The sequence below is a fragment of the Plasmodium sp. gorilla clade G2 genome, assembly GCF_900097015.1.
Source record: "Plasmodium sp. gorilla clade G2 genome assembly, chromosome: 13".
Classification (NCBI taxonomy): domain Eukaryota; phylum Apicomplexa; class Aconoidasida; order Haemosporida; family Plasmodiidae; genus Plasmodium; species Plasmodium adleri (nom. inval.).
In genome coordinates, this window is record NC_041705.1 from 2,329,995 (window position 1) to 2,351,230 (window position 21,236).

General features: G+C 20.8%; 5 protein-coding genes across 5 annotated transcripts; 2 read left to right on the forward strand and 3 right to left on the reverse strand.

Annotated features, from left to right (window-relative positions):
* Nucleotides 1-199: 199 nt before the first annotated feature.
* On the reverse strand, nucleotides 200-2,544 carry PADL01_1360400 (conserved Plasmodium protein, unknown function; the record flags this gene model as incomplete). The annotated part of the gene is made up of 12 exons (XM_028684175.1): nucleotides 200-288; nucleotides 429-504; nucleotides 590-639; nucleotides 745-872; nucleotides 955-1,016; nucleotides 1,117-1,237; nucleotides 1,391-1,566; nucleotides 1,651-1,745; nucleotides 1,896-1,944; nucleotides 2,032-2,196; nucleotides 2,319-2,378; nucleotides 2,488-2,544. 12 exons carry the CDS (start codon nucleotides 2,542-2,544, stop codon nucleotides 200-202), a joined length of 1,128 nt encoding a protein of 375 aa, XP_028540279.1.
* Nucleotides 2,545-3,697: 1,153 nt separating this feature from the next.
* Nucleotides 3,698-4,111, reverse strand: PADL01_1360500 (iron-sulfur assembly protein, putative; the record flags this gene model as incomplete). Its single annotated transcript, XM_028684176.1, has 1 exon — nucleotides 3,698-4,111. The coding sequence occupies one exon, from the start codon at nucleotides 4,109-4,111 to the stop codon at nucleotides 3,698-3,700; it is 414 nt and encodes a 137-aa protein (XP_028540280.1).
* Nucleotides 4,112-5,469: 1,358 nt separating this feature from the next.
* On the forward strand, nucleotides 5,470-6,277 carry PADL01_1360600 (cytochrome c oxidase subunit 2, putative; the record flags this gene model as incomplete). Its single annotated transcript, XM_028684177.1, has 2 exons — nucleotides 5,470-6,101; nucleotides 6,223-6,277. The coding sequence occupies 2 exons, from the start codon at nucleotides 5,470-5,472 to the stop codon at nucleotides 6,275-6,277; spliced, it is 687 nt and encodes a 228-aa protein (XP_028540281.1).
* A 1,692-nt stretch (nucleotides 6,278-7,969) lies between these two features.
* Nucleotides 7,970-16,051, forward strand: PADL01_1360700 (conserved Plasmodium protein, unknown function; the record flags this gene model as incomplete). The annotated part of the gene is made up of 2 exons (XM_028684178.1): nucleotides 7,970-7,985; nucleotides 8,250-16,051. 2 exons carry the CDS (start codon nucleotides 7,970-7,972, stop codon nucleotides 16,049-16,051), a joined length of 7,818 nt encoding a protein of 2,605 aa, XP_028540282.1.
* A 955-nt stretch (nucleotides 16,052-17,006) lies between these two features.
* PADL01_1360800 (proliferating cell nuclear antigen) lies at nucleotides 17,007-17,831 on the reverse strand (the record flags this gene model as incomplete). The annotated part of the gene is made up of 1 exon (XM_028684179.1): nucleotides 17,007-17,831. The coding sequence occupies one exon, from the start codon at nucleotides 17,829-17,831 to the stop codon at nucleotides 17,007-17,009; it is 825 nt and encodes a 274-aa protein (XP_028540283.1).
* Nucleotides 17,832-21,236: the final 3,405 nt, after the last annotated feature.

Below are 21,236 nucleotides of genomic sequence, written 5' to 3' on the forward strand. Positions count from 1 at the left end.
ATATATATGTTTTAATTTTATAATAAAAATATTTTTTGAATACCCTTTATTATTGTATTTTTGGGCATCATATTTTATACGTATATAATACGATATATTATATATATATATTTAGTGTGTATAAAAAAGACATTTATATTATATTAAAATATATTGAATCTAATTTTTTTTTTTAAGAAAATAAAGGAAAAAATATAATCTATAAGCTAAAATCTATGAGAAGTTCATTATTTAATTGACATCCTGATTGTAACTTAATTTTGTCTTCTAGTTTTTCAGAAAAATTACCTAATAAAATTTAAATTAAAATTTTATTATTTTTTTTAAATATATAAAAATGACAATGGAAAAATGTAATATATATATATATATATATATATATATATATATTATATTGTAATAAAATAAAGTATTTCAATAATTTATACGTTGAATAAAATTATTTATATCTTTACTTGGAAATATATAACTACAGCATGTGTCCTCAGGTATAACACCCATTACCTTCAAATAAAAAATACATATATATATATATATATGTGATATGTTAATTTTGTTTTTTTTTTTTTTTCCTTTTGAATAATTATACCTTCCAACATTCTCCTATAAGTTCCGAACAGAAATACCCACTACTGTCATCTAAGAAAAGATATAAAAACATATATTTATTTTTATATCTTAAATAAATATTATATGAAATTGTTTGTTTTATTTATTTTATGCTATATATAATTTTTGTTATACCAAATTGAGGTGCTATAAAATCTACTATTTTCAAGCTATATTTCTTTCCTATAGCATCTTTTAAAAATCCCAATAATTTTTGTAGGTTTTCTTCTGAATTATCCCAAGTTAATCTTCTCAAAGTAATTCTGAATATAACATATATATATATATATATATTTAATTTTTTATGTATTTTATAATAATATGTTATATTAAAAAACCACAAACCTGGTGTATATTTCATTCCAATTATTTTCTTTAAATAGTTTCCAGGGCGTCAGGATTATACCCTACATAATTAATATATAAATATAGTAAACACACACATATATATATATATATATATAATATATATTTTAAATGTTATTAATATATATTTTCTTCTCTAACTGTATTTGATAGGGCTTCTAATATGAATAAGTTATTTCTATCATTTCTTAATATCATGCCTATATGATCATATTCACCACGTGTTAAAATTCTTTGTATTTTAGCAACTGCCACATCAGATCTTGAAGAAAGAAAATAAAAATAAAATAAAATATATATATATATATATATATATATATATATAAATCATTGAAGTAAATATAAGAAAAATATAATTCCATATATGTCAAAAAGAACAATTTAATTTATATATTTATATACATTTTATATTTACCTAAATAAAACTATATCACCTGTATCTGCTATAGATTCAAAAACGTCAACAGATATTCTATGTATTTTCCAAAAATTACAATCTTTAAAAATAAATTCTGGTTGATTCACCACCTTCTTGTGACATAGGGCCTTGTTTAATAATTGATACCAATGATATATTTCTGTATCATCGCCCTACAAAAGTAAAATAAAATAAAAAACATACACAGTTATAATATAATATTGTATTATATCATATGATATCATATTTTTATATACCTTTAAGTGAAATTTAATATCGGTATTTTTAGGGTTTAATGTTAGATATGATTCGATTTTTTTCTGATTTTTATTTTCTCTTGACTGAATACAATCTGTATGATATAAAAGAAAAATATAAGTACAGCATTAAAATATTTTAATATATATTTGAATATATATATATATATATATATATATATATATATATATATATATATATATATATATATGTATGTATGTATTTATTTTATTTTTTTAATTACATAAGAAGCAGTCATCAGTTTTAGCCTTCGTGTTGGACCCGCTTTCGTACTAAAATGCAACGTGTAAAGAAATGAAAAAATATATAATATATCAAAATATATATATTTACTTATTTTCTTATTTTTCCATTTTTACATATAAATTCATATTAATGATATCTAGATCCAAGACGCCAGATGGTCTTAAACTCTTTTCATTCTTGTAATAATATAATTTATTATTTCTCAAGACAAACCATCTTTTTTTAAAACCGCACCACGAATTGGAAAATTTCTTCGACAAATATCCTTCCTTATGATACTAATAAAGAAAAATAAAAGGATCACAAGAAAAAAATATAAAATAAAAGCATAATTTGCAGTTATTATGAATATATATATATATATATATATATATATATATATATATCATATTAATTATACTGGTGAAATGTTAGGGCATGTTGAACAAAAAAGAAAATCATCCCGAAAATCTAAATGGTCCTATTTCCAGAAAAATAAAAAATATATTTATATACATAAATAGAAGAAAGAAAAAAAAAAATTAGTTAGCTGTTTTGAAAAAAAATATATAAATAAGATAAAACAATACCTTGTCATATATTTCGCATGGAATAATATTGCACTTGTGTTCTTCTGGTTTTTCCATCTATATAAAAATTATAATTAAAGAAAATGGAAAAAGTTCTGTTCATAGCCGTTTGGAGACCATATAAAATATTTTTCCTATTAAAATATGTTTATAAAGTAATAAATCAAATATATATATATATATATATATATATTAATATATATGTTTGTGTATATATTCTTTTTATTTTTTTAATCTGTTCTGTTTCATTCTATTTTACATAAATATTTATTTTTTATTTTTTTCCTTTTAAACTTACAAAAAAAAAATTTAAGTATATATCAGGTTTAATATTTTTTTTTGCAAATTTATTATAATCCAACAATATTAATATATTTTTATTAAGAGTTAAAATAATATATTAATTAAGGTGTACAAAAATTATGTTGCATCTATATTGTACTTGTACACCTTAATCTTACTACACGTCTATTTTATATAAAAATGTGTCGAATGTAATAAAATATAGAAATAATATATTTTTTAATATATAAAAAAAAAAAAAAAAAAATAAAAAAAAAAAAAAACAAATAAATAAATAAATAGAATAAATACAATTTTACACAAATAATATTATTATTTTTTTATTTATTTATTCATTTATTATTTCATTTTATTATTTTATTTATTTATTTTTTTTTTGTTCTTTCCCTTTTTTCCATGCAATAATTTTGCATTGATATTACACGCACATTACTATTAAAATATATATATATATATATATATATTTTTATATTTATATAATAATTTATTATAATTCTATTTTTTTTTCATTATTTTTAAAATCACATTTTTAATTTAAAATATTTTCTTTTTTATATATGTCATTTATATGAACATATATAGTTTAATATTTGCAGATTGATTTATTTTTATATAATATGAAAACTTATAACGGATATAACAACCCTTTACAATTTTTTTTTCTCGTATTTTATAAAATATAGAAATTCTATAAACAAGTAGTATAAACTGAATATCATTTTACACAAAAAAAAAAAAAAAAAATAAAATAAATAAAATAAAACAAAACAAAATAATAATAGTAAATAAAAAAATAGAATAAATAAACAAAATAGAAAAAGGAAAAATAAGAAAAATACAAAATATAAAATTAAAAGTATAAAATTTATAATAAACAATTTAAAAGGAAAGATCCATTTTATTACGTTTAATCATTCTCTTCATTATATTTTTCTAGCCAATTCATTTGAATATTTTCTAAAACTCCTTCATTACACTGTCCATTTAATTGTCGTTTATTTTTTTTTACAACAGTGTCTATTATCATGTTTTCGAGTTGTTCAAATCTTAACGTTAGGGGATCTACATTTCTGTATTCCTCAAAAAGCATATCAGCTATATCTTCTGCGTTTTCCCAATATAAGGGTAATTTATTTATATTATTATCATTATTAGTAAAGTATCTTTTATTTCTTAATGGAAATTTTAATAAAATCGATGAAGTCTGGAAATTATTTTTATAACAATATGTTACTTTTCTATATGTTGTGAAGAAAAAGTTAAAAATTCTACCATTCTTTTGAGCAAAATGTGAATATTTGTTTATATTTCCTGATATCATTTTTTTTTCAACTCACATGTATACATATATATATATAATTTATTAATATAAATAATGAATAAATGTATATATTTTATTTTAGACTCATATAATGCTGAATTAATAAAAAATATAAATGAAAAATAAGAGCTATAATTTTATAAATATGGAATCAAAAAATTTTGCAAATACATGTTCCACATTTAGTTTTATTAATATTCCATTTTTCATATATATACATATATTTATCAATATATAATGATTTAATCTATTATAATAAAATCTATATCATATGAGAAAATAACTATTATAATTATATGTGTAAGAAATGCCCCATAATATATATTTTTTTTTAATTAATATATAAATTTATATATTATAATAATAATATATTAGGTAAATAACAACAAATATAAATATATAAATATATATTTATATATTTGAATTACATGAAATGTTTTTCATTAATATAATATTCTAATCATATATAAAATTAACATACAAATTGTTATATATATGTTGAAAAGATTTTGATGCCAATAAAAGTTAATATTTATGATATATACGAACAATATATAAATAAATGAATATATATATATATATATTGTGATAATATTTCTTTTAATTATTATTTGCACAATATTTATTCACATTATGTTTAATTACAAAGAAATGAAATAAAAATGTTATACACATTTACAAATAATTTTATTTGGTATTTTCTATTAAAACCATATTAAAAAATTATAAATATTACATATACATATAATATATATATTATTATAGAATAGGGTATTATATTTTTATATAAATGTTGAAAGGGGAATAATTTTTGAAAAAAGAAATACATAAACTCCAAGAGGAAATATAAAATTATCTTGTAAAAAATAAAAATAAAAATTTACATATATATATATATATATATATTATATGCCATTTTTTTTTTTTAAGATATTTTTTCCTTTTATTTACTTTTATTTATTTGGTTAAATGTTTAATGGATGTGTGAAAAAAAATATTTTGTTTATCTGAATATATAACAAATATATATATTTTTTATTATATCTTTATATATTTTATGTAATATATAAATTGATTTTATTTTTAATTAAATAATATTTTGTCATATTCATCCTTAAAATAAAAATAAATAAATAAACATATATATATATATATATATATATATATATATATATATGTAGATTTTTTTACAAAATTTTAATTGTAATTTTCTAGCAGAATACAAATGTGAATATATTTTATTTTTTTATTTTTATTTTTTTGGAAGGTCTGAAATTTTTTTTAATTTTACTTTTTTTTTAATGATTTTCCCAAAATTGTTTAGGCATTATTTATTATGTATCTTTTAATCATATAAAATGTTTAAGTTTAATTCTAAATTATATTTTGGTTTAAGAAATATTAATCAAATAATTAATAACAAAAATGTGAATTGTATAAAGCCAAATGTATTGGGTAATATTCCATTTAAATACAAAAAATACGCAACAGTAAACAAAAGTGATAATAGTCAGAAAATAAAAAAGACTGATGATAATTCACATACAAAAAATAACCATGAGCATGAATCACACACGAAAGGATTTTATCATCATATAGATCATCATCATGGTGATCCACGTGCTCATTTAAATGAAGATGGTACAAGAAAACCAGAATATGATTTTAATAATTTTCATTGGGATGATTATTGGGCTAATACACCTAAACAAAATATTGTAATTGTAAATGGACAGAAAATGATAAAAGGTGATGAAACCAAACCAATGGAATACTTATTTAATGTTAGTCAACAGAATATGCCTTTTTGGGCAAGAACAAGATTAAATGTATGGGGAAACTATAATATGGTATTAAAAGTGGAATTTTTATTTTTTTGGATTCCAACTCTTATCATTTTTAGTATTGCTATTCCATGTTTTACTATGTTATATATGTTAGATGAAATAGTTCACACAACTATGACTGTAAAGGTTATTGGAAGACAATGGTAATATTTTAATTGAAAATATAAAATGATAGCAAATATTTAAAATAAAATTAAAAAACAAATAAAGAATATTACATATATATATATATATATATATGTATTTATTTTAAAATTTTTATAGGTATTGGATTTATGAAGTTGAATCACCTCCGGATGATGATGACAACGACGAATAATTTAAAATATAGAAATTTTCCTTTTTCTTTTTTTTTATTTTCCTTATGTAATATTTAGACAAATGTATTTAAGAAACAGTTATTTATTTTTTATTTATACATTTTAAAGTGTATTATATAAAATTTAAGTCATTAATATTTTACTATAATTATTAGTATATATATATATATATATGCTACATGTGTATAATATTCATATATTTATATTTGCGTAAATAATTCTATTTTCTTCATTTGGATCATATATGTAATATATATATATATAAATTTTTTTTTGTCTGAATAATTTTCTTTTAAAACAAAAGCTATTTTTCCTCCTTTGTGAAAAATAGATTTTTATTTTTCTTAATATAACAACAGAAGATTAATAAAAAATTATATGGAAAAAAAGATAAAAACCTTTCAAATAATTTTGGTTAAATTTTAGTTGTAAAATGACAACTGAACAGGAATTTAATTAATTTTTATATTAAATGGTACAAAACATTTTTTTATTTCATAAATATATATATATTAAATATACATTTTTTAATATATATATAATATATATATTTAAATACATATTTTATATTTTTGTCTTTTTATGTGTGTATAAATGTAAATATATAATATTAATATAAAAAAAAAAAAAAAAAAAAAAAAAAACAAGTAAAAATTTTAAAAATGCATGTACTATTCATATTGTTATGTTATAATATAATAGCTATTTAAAAAAAAAAAAAAAAAAAGTAAAAAAAGACTGTTTTCAAACTACATTGAATATGCAAATGCACACCAAAAAAAAAAAAAAAAAAAATTTAATTAAAATAAAATAGTATATAAAGTAAAAATAAAAATAATTTGAAAATTATATATATTCTGAAAATAAGAAAAGAAATTTTTGTCTCTTTATTTTTTCATTTATGTGTATATATATAATATATATATATTTTTTTTTATTTTTCCTGTTTTTAAAAAATTTGTATATTATATATATATTTACCTATATGCATATATTTTATTACATACAAATATATTTTATATATTATATATATTTAAATTTATTAACACATTCAAAAATGTGTATATATATTTTTATATTTTCGAAATAGTTTTTTTTTTTTACTTTTTTTTTTTTTTTTTTTAATATATTATATACAATTGTTCTTTATTTTTATTTTTACGTGTATATATTTTTTTGTTTTGTTTGTTTTTGTATTATTTTACAACTGTATGTTCATATTTTTTTTATTTTAATACATAATTTCAAGTTTGTCTTTAGTTATATTATTATTAAAAGGAATAATTGTACATAATGATTATACGTTCGTTTTTTCCTTTTAATGTTGTTTATTTTTATTTATGTCTTATAATATACAACAAGTAGAAGTTCGCTGTGTGCATTAAAAAAACAAAACAAAAAAAAAAAAAAAAAATAGGATAAAGAATTAATCAACAATTATTGTAACTGTTTTATTACTTTATTTCGTTTTAAGATATATTCTTATTAATTAAATGTCTTTTTTTTTTTTTTTTTTTTTTTTTTTTTTTTTTTAGTAAATATTAATAAGAATTTTATAAACAAAAATTGAAATATATTAATGTTATTTTTTTCTGCGGCATATATAAAAATAATTTATATATAAGTGTTACCGCAGTTATTTTTTTTATTGTTTTTTTTTTTTTCTTCTAATATACACTATTTTAAAGAAAATGCCGAAGATACAAGGTAAAACATATATAAAAAAAATAACAATAAAATAATCTTTTGTATGTGTATGAGATACTTGAAACAATTGATCATTATATAGAAATAATTATTTGTTTGGATTATTTTTTTTTTCTTAAAAATGAATACATATATATATATATATATGTGATATATAAATATTCTGATATAAAATAAATACTTTTATTTTTTTTCATTTATTATAAATCAAAATGGTTATTTTTATATATTATTCCTTTTTTTATTTTTTTTAATTATTTATAGTTAAAAGAGGAGGAGATCCTGGAGTTAGCACTGCGGTGTCCTCCATAATGCAACATGAAAATTTCAAGCGTATGTTAATGTTTGGATTAAGATCATTGTCTGATTTTTGTAATCCTACATCAAAAGTATACAAAGAAAATGCATCAGATGCTTTAGATAGAGGTGTTGTAGTATCTATAAAAAATGCAGTTATTAATTATAAGGATGATGATGACATTTTGTTTTGTTCGAGTAGAGTATTATTAGCTATGTCTGATTATTGTATGAGTGAAAAAGATACCGATGCCCTACAAAAATTGATTGCAGATGGTGGTGTAGATGGTATAGTAGAGATAGTTAAAAGTCTTCCTTCAGATCAAGATACTTTAAAAAATTGTATGGCTTTTATTAAAAATATGAATGATTCTAATTATCAAATTGAAGGAAGAGAAGTAGGTATTGCTTTATTAAACGTTTTTACATCAAAAACATATACCAATAAGTTGACTAATGGAATAATATTAGCTTTGTGTATTATATCAAAATCTACCTCTGGATCCAAAGGCTTAAATGATGAAGGTGCACATCATAAATTATTGGATCATTGTTTAAATATTAATTCTTTAAATGATGATACTGCTGTAATTGTTGAATCAGTTTTTGATATAATTAAAAATATGTCTTCAAATGGATATGTAGATCCAACTATTATCGAAAAGTCGGTTATAATTTTAGATAAATTTAAATCATATCCCAGAGTAATTTCAAAAGGAAGTGATGCTATGAAATGTGCTGTAGGACCAGAAGAATTAACAAAATGTTTAGATGTTTTAAAAAAATCAGCACAAGGTTCAAAAGAGCAAGATGCTGCATTAGAATTATTAAGTTCACTTTCTTATATTTCATCAATAACAGATAAGGTTGTTGAATCTGGAGGAATACCTGTTCTTATAGAATTAATTAATAGTGGTTTACAACAATATGAAAGTAATCCTCAAAAAATTTCTCGACTAGTTGCAGGTGCATCTAGAATGTTGGGAAGAATATCAAATAATCCCCCACATGCAGCTATTGTAGTTGAATATGGAGGTATTGCAACCCTTTGTACTGCTATATCTTATTTTCCTAATGACGTTGAATGTTCTAAAGCAATTTGTAATGCTTTGACACCATTTGTATCTAGATCAAATTATGTTTCTGAAATAAATAATTATTCTTTGTTTGCATCATTACTACCTATTTTATATGGATCTTTAGAATCAGTAGAATTAGCAAAAGCTAGTATGGAATGTATTGCTTCTGCTTCCATGATTAATGAATTCCATGAACAAATGGTAAATAACCAAGCAATTGAAATTTTATCAACATGCGTTCAGTATCATTTAACTGAAATGGATTATCTTTTAAATTGTTTCACAGCCTACTTTAGATTATCAGATTATATAACAACTGTGGAACCTATAAATCAATATGGGGGTGTGGACGGTATTGCAAATGCATTGCTAGCAGTAAGTAGCAATAGTAAAATAGTAGAAATAGGATTAAAATTAATTAATAAAATGTTAACTACCTCTGATTCTGTAAATTATTTAAGTAATAAACAAATAGTGGATTCAGTATTAACAGTAATGTTAGAAAATGAAAATAAGGAAGTTATAATTCAAGAAGGAACAAAGATTATGGAAAAACTAGCAACAGAAAGTGACTGCCAAAGGCATATATCAAATTTAGAAACAATTATTAATTCCTCTGAAACAAATCAAGAAGAAGCATATAAAACATTAGCTGCCATTTCAGGTTTATCAAGAATAGAATCATTAAAAAATATATTAGAATCTAAAGGAGCAGATACCTCAATTTTTAATGGTATTAAAATATGGATTGAATCTCCTAGATTTATTGAACAAACTAAATTAATTAAAGCTGGTTTAAAAACTATTAAAACATTAAAATTAAATGCATCAGCTACGTTACATGATGTTTTAGGATCCATTGTTGATTTAATGTGTCTTTCTCAAGTAAAAAGAATAGCAGAATCTGATGAACCTGATGAAAATATATTGATAACATCTAGTGAATGTATTAATTATTTAACTGAAGTAAATAAAATAAATAATGCCGAAATTGTGGAAGCAAGTTTAGAAAATATATTTAAATTAATGAAAAAATATTCTGAATCTCGTTTAACCCAAATTAATTTGATATCAGCTATGAATAATATACTATTAAGTAGTAATAAAATTGGTGTAGATATATTAATTAATAAAGGATATATAAAACATATTATTACCTATCTTCAGAAAGTTCCTATGTATGTTGATGTACAAATAATTGGATTTACTGTCTTGGCTAATTTGGTTAAAATTAGTCCTGATTCTGTCGAGAGTATAAAAAAATTAAATGCTTTGATTCCATTACAAACTGCTTTAAGAACACATGCCAAAAATATGAAATTAAAAACTACATGTGCTCCTTTGTTATCAGTATTAATGCCATTGGATTCTTTAACGAATGAAATTCAAGATATAATAAAATTATGTAATAAATCTATGAATGATAAAAATTTATCAAAATTACATGAATATTTAGTGGCTTTAAATGAATTATTATTAACACCTGAAGCTTGCAAAATAGCATCTCGTTGTAATATAGGAGAATTTTTTAATGACTTAACAGCTTGGTTAAAAAAAAATCCAACTGTATATGATTCGACAAGTAAGGAAGATTATGAAATATCAGGAAGAAGTTTATTTGATGCAGTTATATCTGAAATAGCACATGCTTGTACAAATATATCACAAACAAGACTTGGATTAGTACATTTAACTAAATGTAATATGGTATCTGCCTTGGTTCAATTACATGATATATTAAAACTTCCTGGTGACAATTATACTGAAGAAGCTGTTTCTAATATATTGGAAGCTTTAAGTTTATTATTGAAATATGATATTACAAATGCTGAAATTGCATTTAATTCAGGTTTAATTAAAAAACTATGTGCAGGTATTAATTATTTTTCACATTCCGATTCAGTAATAAATAGAACCTTTGGATGTTTAGCATGTATGTGTACAAGTAAGAACCGTGTGAATCAATTAATTAGTTGCCCAGAATACGAAGGTCTTATAAAATTAATAGTAGAATTAATAGGTGATTCAGAAAAGAACAAGCTTTCAAGAGGTAGTGCAATTAAGGCTGTATATGAGTTATTAAAAACTGAGGATGAAGATATAATAAAAGATATATCATGTAAAACATCTATAGTTGATAATTTATATAAAATTATGGGAGAATATCAAGCTGATTTATCCATTGTACAAGATTGTTCTAGATGTTTAGCAATAATAGTAGATTATGTTAATATAGAAGAAATTATGAAAGTTGATAAATATACACCAATGAAAGTTTTATTAGAATGCTTAAATAAGAGTAAGAATGATGAGTTAACCGTTTTAGAAATGTTAACTGTATTAGTAAAATTATGTAATAGTGATGACAAAATGAAATTAAAAGAATTGGGTGCAATTGATGTTATTTCTGATATTACAATGATTCATAGTGAAAATGAGGAAATTTCTAGATTAGGAGGAGTTATGTATTCTTATATGGGAGCAGATGAACAAGTAAAGAAATTAATGAAATTAATATTAAATGTGAAGAAGGAAGATAGTGATGCCGTACAAAAAATTGATAATTTTACAAGTAAGTTAGAAATGTTTTTAAGAGCTCCTTTGGAAAATCCTACAGACGCTTTACAGTACACTGAAGCCACATTACAAGTATTAAATTCTTATTTAGCATCTGAAGTAGATAATACTTCACTTCAAACAAATATAGCTTTAGTAACAAAAAGATTGGTTGATCGTGTGAAACATGATTCTGAAGATCCCTTGGGATCCTGGGCAGTTGCATCAGCAGGAACCTTGAATCAATATATAGACATGATATCTAATAAGATTGGTTTATCTAATTTTAAATTTGTATCTCCTGTGTATGGTGTATTAGGAGCTTGTGTTATGAATCCATATACAAAACAATTGGTAATGGATAAATTGCCACTTTTAATAAATAATACTTATGACATTTTGGAACAAAATAAGAATAAGCCTTCTGTAGTACAGGGTGTGTTTGAATTTTTGGAGCAGATAGCAAAAGATGAGGAAGGTTCTAAATTACTTTATATGAAATATAATGGTTCTATGGGTAATTTGATAGATCAAACTATAACACTTATGAATTTGAATAGAGCAAATGATACGGTATATTTACCAGGTATTAAATTATTGTCAGCAATATGTGAGACTGCTAGTGTTTCTGGTTATGGAAATGATATGAATACTTCTAATATAATAGAATCATGTGAGTTATTATTAAATCTAGGTTCTGAGAAAGAACGAACTGTTGAATTTTTAAATTTGATTGATACGATGGTATTGGGTAATTTATTGGATGAAAAAGTGGCTTCTGAAGCATTAAAAAAGATAAATAGTTTAGTATCTGAAGAAAACTTATCAAAATATACAGAAGAAAATAGAGTTGAAATAATAAAATCATATGCAGGTTTGGTTAAAGATTGTGCAGCAACTGGATTATTTGCTCACATTCGTGGTATTGAAAAAGTTGAAATTCTGAACAATTTAGGAAAATGTATGGAATATGAACAGAATGAAGAAGTTACTGTGGCTGTATTGGAGGCATTAAGTCAGATAAGTGAATCTGATCCAAGTATTGCTACAAAAATATTAACATCTTCTTTACCAATAATTATGGAAAATAATCGTGATAATATATTGAATGATACAACAACAGCAGAGGCTTTCTTGCAAGCATTAGAGAATTTAGTATTGCATGAAGGAGTTGGTCGACAACTTATTAATAATAAAGAATTGCAAGATTTATTAAAAGAATTAGAAAAAACACTTGATGAAAGAAAAGAAGATTTGGGAAAAGATTATGTAGAAGACATGAAGCTCAAAATTTCTAATATATGTAATGCCATAAATGGTGATAAACCTAAAGAGAAGAAATGTAAAGATGTGTATGATATATTAACTGAATATAAGAAAAGCAATACCATTATCGATGTGTTACAAGAGCCATCTTTAGAAGAAGATATGGATTTTGTATTAGAAAGATTAAAGGTATATAATCAAGATAATTTATTACCAACAACAGCTACAGGTATAGACAATTCATATGGTCATATGGCTATTGAAATGTTTTGTGAAAATGAAGTAAATATTGATGAGCTTATAAAGAGAAACTTTCATATTAGCGCTTTCTATTCTTTAGCAAAACAAACTAATGAAAATGTAATACACTATTCATGTCGATCTATATGTGCATTTACAAAAAATACTAAAGGTTTAGATGCGGTAAAAGATGTCAAAGACTTTGCAAATGTTATAAGTAAATCTGTTGGAGATTTGAGTAAAGAGAATACATTAGATAAAGAAGTGAAGGAAGATTTTTTAATACATCGTGTATTATTAATAGATAGAACTGCTTATAATAGAAATGTGTATGATAAGACAAATGCTGTTCATTATTTGATAGATATATGGAACCAATATGATAATGGTGATTATTCTGTTTTATTATTAAGACACGTATTTCGTGCAATGAGAAAAATCGTATCTGATGCACATGTACAAACTTTATTAAAGGCTGGTGTATTAGTTCGATTGATTAATATTATAAATAATATTCAAACTGACAAAATAATATTCCCTGATGTTTTATTTTTAATTGGAAGTTTATCTGTTGTTAAAGAAATAAAGAGTCAAATTGGTGAATTGAAGGGTATAGATGCATGTGTGAATTTATTATTAAGATCGATAAATGTTGAAAAGATGGAGCCTACCATAACTAATTGTTGTTTGGCTTTAGCAAATATGTGTATAGATCACAAAGGCAATTCGAGTATCTTTTGTAATTTGAAAGGTCCTGATGTAAATGTGAAGATCTTAAAGTTATATAGATCTAATTTTGATGTAACGAATGGAGCATCTGTTTTACTTTGTAACATCTTATTTAGAAATGAAGAAATGAAGAAACAATATGGTATTAATGGTGCACCTGCTGAATTAGTAGAATGTTTAAAAAATTATGATGGTAGTGATAATAAGAATGCAGTAAGATGTATCGAAAGTTTATTTAAAGCTATTTCTAACTTATCTTTATATACAGTAAATGTAAAATATTTCTTGGAAGCACAAATCCAAGTATCTTATGAATCATGGTTAGGAAATTTAAATGAATCTTTTCCAGATGCACAACTTGAGACTGGTTTACGTACCTTATCAAATTTGGTTATGGAGAATGATGAAGAAAATATGAGGAATTTTGGAGTTACCTTAATTCCAGTATTAAATGTATTAAAGCAAAACAGAGAGGACACCAAAGTAATTTTCTTATTATTAGATATATTGTGTTCATTGTGTCGTTTAAATGCTAATGCTAAAATATTTGCTGAAAATAATGGAATAGAGACAACTATAAATGTGATACAATTATATGATTATGATATAACGTTATTATCATTGGCAATACATTTATTAAGTAACCAATGTAAGATTGAATCTAGTTTACCTTTATTAGTTAAGGCAGATGCCTTTTCTATATTGATTAGTTGTATGGAAGCTGAAACAGATGAATTTGAGATGACTGAGTTGGTTGTATCATCATTAAGATGTGTAAGACGTTTAATACAATCTGAGGAGTTGGCTTATGAATTTTGTAATTGTGGTGGTGTTCCATCTATGGCAAATATTATATGTAAATCAATGAAGAAATCTATTGTAATGTTAGAAGTGTTACGTGTTTTATTATGTGTATTATATTATACTCAAAATGTAGAAGGAGTAACAAATGAATATCCAGAAGAAGAAGAAGAATTATATAATGCTCGTTTAGGTGGATGGTATAATATAAGTATGGACAAAGAAATGATTGATTCTATAATTCAAGCAGTTTTGACTTGTGCATATGATGTGAATCATCAAAAACAATTACGTTTACAAAAGGTGTCTCTTGGTTTATTGGCTTATTTTGCTTATCACCGATTAGGTATTATATCTATGACTGCCTCAGGTTTTGATAGTTTAACAAGAGAAGTATTAAATAATTTTGGAGGGGATCCGGTTATTATGCAATTGTTAGCAATATGTATAGATAACATAGCAATGTATTCTGTAGAAGTATATGACACAACGATCACAAGAGATATAATAAAATGTTTCAAGGGCGCATTATCAAAAATGAGTAATAAAAAAGAAGATAAGCAAGTATGGCAGAAGGTGGAAATGACTTTAGAGGCCATGAATTCAGCTGATGATCCTTTGGATGCATTTAAAAATACTTTATTAATATTTGATTTTAATTTATCTGAGTTTGATAAGGATCCATATGTAAATGGTGTACATGATTTAGCATCTAATGTAAAGGATTCTTTAAGAAAAGGAGGTCAAAGTAAAATATATTATCAAAGTGATGAAAGGCGATTATTTAAATGGAAAGCAAGTCAAGATCTAAATACATTAGAATGGACAATAGGAGATGATACAGAACGTGTATTTAAAATATCGGTTGTTCGTATAAAAAATATATCAAAAGGATTATCTCATCCAATATTAATATCTGCAAATAAGAAGGAGCCAAGAAAAGTGAGTGCAAAAGTAACTTTATGTATATATGGACCACCTACTGAGGATTTCCCAGAAGGATTAGAGTTGCCTATAAAGACAAAATCACAGAAAGAAAGAGATGCCTTTGTGGATCTAATAGTATTATGGCGTGACGCTGCAAGTTATAACTATTAAGATGGAAAAAATATATGTAAATAAATAAATATATGTATATATATATGTATATATATGTGTATATATTTGTGTGTTTATTAATATAAAGGTAGAAGCGTCTACACTTTTAAGTAATATTCTTACACATTTAAAATTTTCATGTTTGTTTATTGTTAATTGTTAATTGTTTATGTTTGTTTTTTTTTTTTTTTTTTTGTAAGAGTGTTAAATATTTACATAAAATCATATTTTTTCTTTTTCATATAAGACGATTATTTTATTGTGTTCTTTTATAAAATATAAGAACTATTAAAGTTATATATTTAAAAAAATAAATTGGTATTTTATAAAAATGTATTAACTTTGAAATAAAGTGGAATTATAACACATATATATATATATATATATATATATATATATATGTGAAGAAGTATGGATAACATTATTTTTTTGGGGATATTGGTTTGTTATTATTTTATATTGTATGATGATTTATCACCATAAAATCTTTTAACCTATGGGAACTATTATATATGAGCATATATATATATATATATATATATATATATAATTTGTTTTTTTTTGAAAATTCAAAATGAGAGGTAAAATTTGATTTATATGACAGTTTTCATTTTGAGGGTGAAAGGTATTTTCTATATTTTTTTTTTTTTTTTTAAGTTTAAAATATGTTAGTAAAAAAAGATCTCATAATTTTGTTATTTAGCATATATATATATATATATATATATATATGTAATATGTAAGGTCAATATATAGATAAAGATAAATAAATATATGAAAACATGTATGTATTTCTAAATAAATATATATCATATTAATATATAATATTTATATATCATATTAATATATAATATTTATATATCATATTAATATATAATATTTATATATCATATTAATATATAATATTTATATATCATATTAATATATAATATTTATATGTCATATTTTATTCATATTAATCTTTATTATCCATATCGTCATCCATTTTGGGAGCTAAGAAAAATTTAACAAATCCAACTTTTAAGGTATCTGAATCGGGGGAGGTATCTTTAATTTCATATTTGAACTCGATGGGTCTACTGTCACTTAAACCTAAGACGACTACATCTGCTAAAATGTTTGATTTAGAAAACAAGTTTAAATATTTGATGGCAAAAGATTGTTTAATTTTTTTTTTGGATTTAATTGTAACTCCAATATCATCTTCGCTAGTTGAATCTCTTGGTTTGAGAGCTACTTCAGCATCACCTACTATACCTTTTGTAGTAAATTTAATACAATTAGAATCAATTTCAATAAAAACAGTATCAGAAAATTCTGATAAATTCCTAAATATATTGGTTAATTCTTTACTGCTTAATTCTACTTCTGCATCAAATCCTTCTTCACAGTCAGGTATATTTAAAGAATCCAATTCAATAGACATTAATTTTAAAGAAAAGTTAGTAACTTTATCTTCTTTGTTGTTTTCAAAAACAAAATTTAAATTATCTTCATCATCTTTACTAGATATAACTACTGATTCATTAGCTCCACATAATTTGAATACTTTATTTAATGATGCAATATTTACACCTAACACTCTTTCACGATCACATCTATAATGAGAAAATCCTGAATCTAATAAATGTAAGCTAACTAGAGATACATGATTCCCATCTAATGCTTGTAATTTTAATCCACTCTCATCGGCATCCACATTGGCATCATTTACTAAATCTTTGATACATTCAAAAAGTTTTTTTAAAATAGATGCATTATTTAATTTAGCCTCTAACATTTTTTTATTAAGCTTTTTATGATAATTCCTTTTTTATATTAAATTTAGATATATATAAATATATATATATATATATATATATATTATTATATTTTTTATTTATTTTATTTTATTTGTTTGTTTGTTTTTTTTTTTATTATATGTGTAATAAAAAATTATGAATATGAATATAAATTTTAATATTTATGTTTTTATTTTTTTTATATCTTAATGTATATTTTTCTCTTTCTTTTTTTTTTTTTTTTTTTTTTTTTTTTTGGCTAACAATTTTCTAATAGCTGTGTTTTTAGTTATTTTTATTATTATTAATAATTATTCTTATATTTATGTATTCAATCTATTTTTAATATTATGTATTCTTATTTTATTTTTTTTTTTTATTCATTACATTTTCCAAAAAAAGAAATAAAAAAAATTACTACATAAAATTTTATACATAAATATAAATATATATATATATAATTTTTTTTTTTTTTTTTTTAGTTAGAAAAGAAGAGAAAAAAAAAAAAAGAAGCATATACCTTAAAAATAGTATTGTGTAAAAATGTTTCTTCAAAAGTTATTTTTAAAGAAAGATATAAATGATAATGTGCATATTATATATGATATATATACCTATTAATATTATATATATTTATTAGTTTTTTTTTTTTTTTTTTTTTAACACTATGGAGAAAAAAACATATAATATATATATATTATATATATTTATAAATTTTTCTTAATATAAACTTATGTGTAATTCAATATATATATATATATATATATATATAAATATATTAAATATTTTAGTAATTATAATAATTTTATTTATAAAATATAAAATGAAGAGAAATGAGTATGAAAAAAGGTCATGATAATTTTAATATTCTCTTTTCTCTTTTATTTAATTTTTTTTTTTTTATCCTATCATCTTGAATAAAATAATGAGTGATATATGCCTAGGTGTTTAATTTTTAATATGTGCACATATATAAATATATATTTTATTTTTCAAATTTTTATATTGAATTATATAAGAATTATCAAAACATATATAAAATAATATATTATATATATATATATATATATATTTATGTGTTATTTATAATTAATAAAAAGTTCTTTTTATTTTTTTTTTTTTTGATTGTTTGTTTTTTAAGAAAGATTATTTATATTTAAGCTATATATTATATATATTCTATTAGTTTTTAATATGAGATGCATATAAAAATATGTTTATATATTTATAATATTATATATTTTAATCTCAATCATTCTTAAAAGCACCTTCTTTAGATGTGATATATTATTAAAAATGAATGGAAAAATAAATATAAAAGTTATTAATTTCTTATAAATTTTGTCTTATAAAATATTTTACTATATATAACCATTTCAAATTATTTAATTTTTTTTTTTATTATTTGGCTCTCACAATAATTTTTTGTGTATATAAAAAGTGGAATTCATATTTCAAGTATATATATATATATATATATATATAGAAATATATACTTATTTGTAATGGCTAGTAAAAACAATAACTATTTGATATATATATATATATATATATATATATATATATATGTGTAAAATATAAAGAATTCCTTTTCATATATTTTTCAGCTATATAGAACATAATGATCTGAGCTTTAAAAAATAATAATAACAATAAAATAAAACAAAACTTTAAGACAAATAAGAATACATATATTATATAAATAAGGTTTTCCTTAAAAATATATATTTCTTAATATGTTATGTGTAAAAACAAATATATATATATATATATATATATATATATATATATATAATATTTCTCTTTGATTACTAAGAACAATATTAAGTTCATAATATATTATTATTCAAATTATAATGATTAATTTATTATAATTAGCAATCTTAATATGATATATATAAATTCATTATATGATAATAATAAGGACAATATATATTTCACTTACTATAAATTAATGTTTAATATTTTTTTATGAAGACCATAATAAATATCTATCTTGATATTTTTTTTTTTTTTTTTTTTTCTTCATTATAGCTAGCTAAAATTTGGACAATTTTGTTAATTTCTTTTTAGCTATTTTGTATATATTAGAAATGGTATTTCTTAAATAGGCAAAAAGGTATATTTTTAACTTAATATGGATATATATTGAAATATATTGATTTAAAAATATAATAAATAAATAAATATATATATATATATATATAAGATTTTTATTAAAGTATTTTTTTAATATATTATAACAATATCGTTTCTTTCTTAAAGTTTATATATATTTTTTATTATATATATATATATATATTTAATGGAGAATAATTAGCGTAATATATAGGATAAGATATAATCCTCAAAATAAATATATTTCTCTGATATAATACATAAACAATATAACATATTTATGCCTATGACGAAACCTATATTTCCATAAAAAAAAAAATAAATAAAATAATAATAATTTCTTGTAATTTTTTTTTTTTTTAAATATGATTAATATATATATATATATATATATATATATATATATATATATATATATGTATATATTGTATGTGCAAATAGTAACATCTTGAAAATAATATAAATAAGATTCAATAAATTTTGAAAAGTATTAAATTATCTGTTATAATTTCATTATATATAATAATAAAATATTTTGTAATTTATTTTTGATTCACAACTATTGAATATATATATATATATATATTTTTTATTACTAATGGTAATGGTGTAAGACGTTCAAAATATATGAAAACAATTATATATATGTGTATATATTATATAAATTTTTATATTTTTTTCCATATAATTTACAAATGCATATATTATTATATATATGTATTGTGGAAAAAATAAAATTATATTTTTGAATTATCCCAAATTAAAGAATTACAATAAGCTAATATAAAAAAAAAAAAAAAAAAAAAAAAAAAAAAAATTGAACTTTGTATAAAGAGCGTATAATTTATTATATACATATATATATATATATATATATGTGTATTACTTATTTGTAATAATATTATTGTAACATTACAAAATATATATATAATTTAATCTGAATTTATAATTACAGAATTGTTTATATAAAACAAAAATATTTGTAATATATATATATATAAATACTCTAATGTCATATATATTTTTTATTTTTTTTTATACATTATTTTGAATATAATATTTTATTAAATATGTAATATATAGAAATAAATTCATGTACTAGTGAACCAAAAAAAAAAAAAAAAAAAAAAAAAATATAATATATATATATATATATATATATATACATATAATTATTTATATCCATATTAATAACATTTTTCATGATTTTTATAAATTGTACAAATATTATATACACACCTGAAAAATTTTATTTATTGTAAGGGAAAATAATATATATATATATA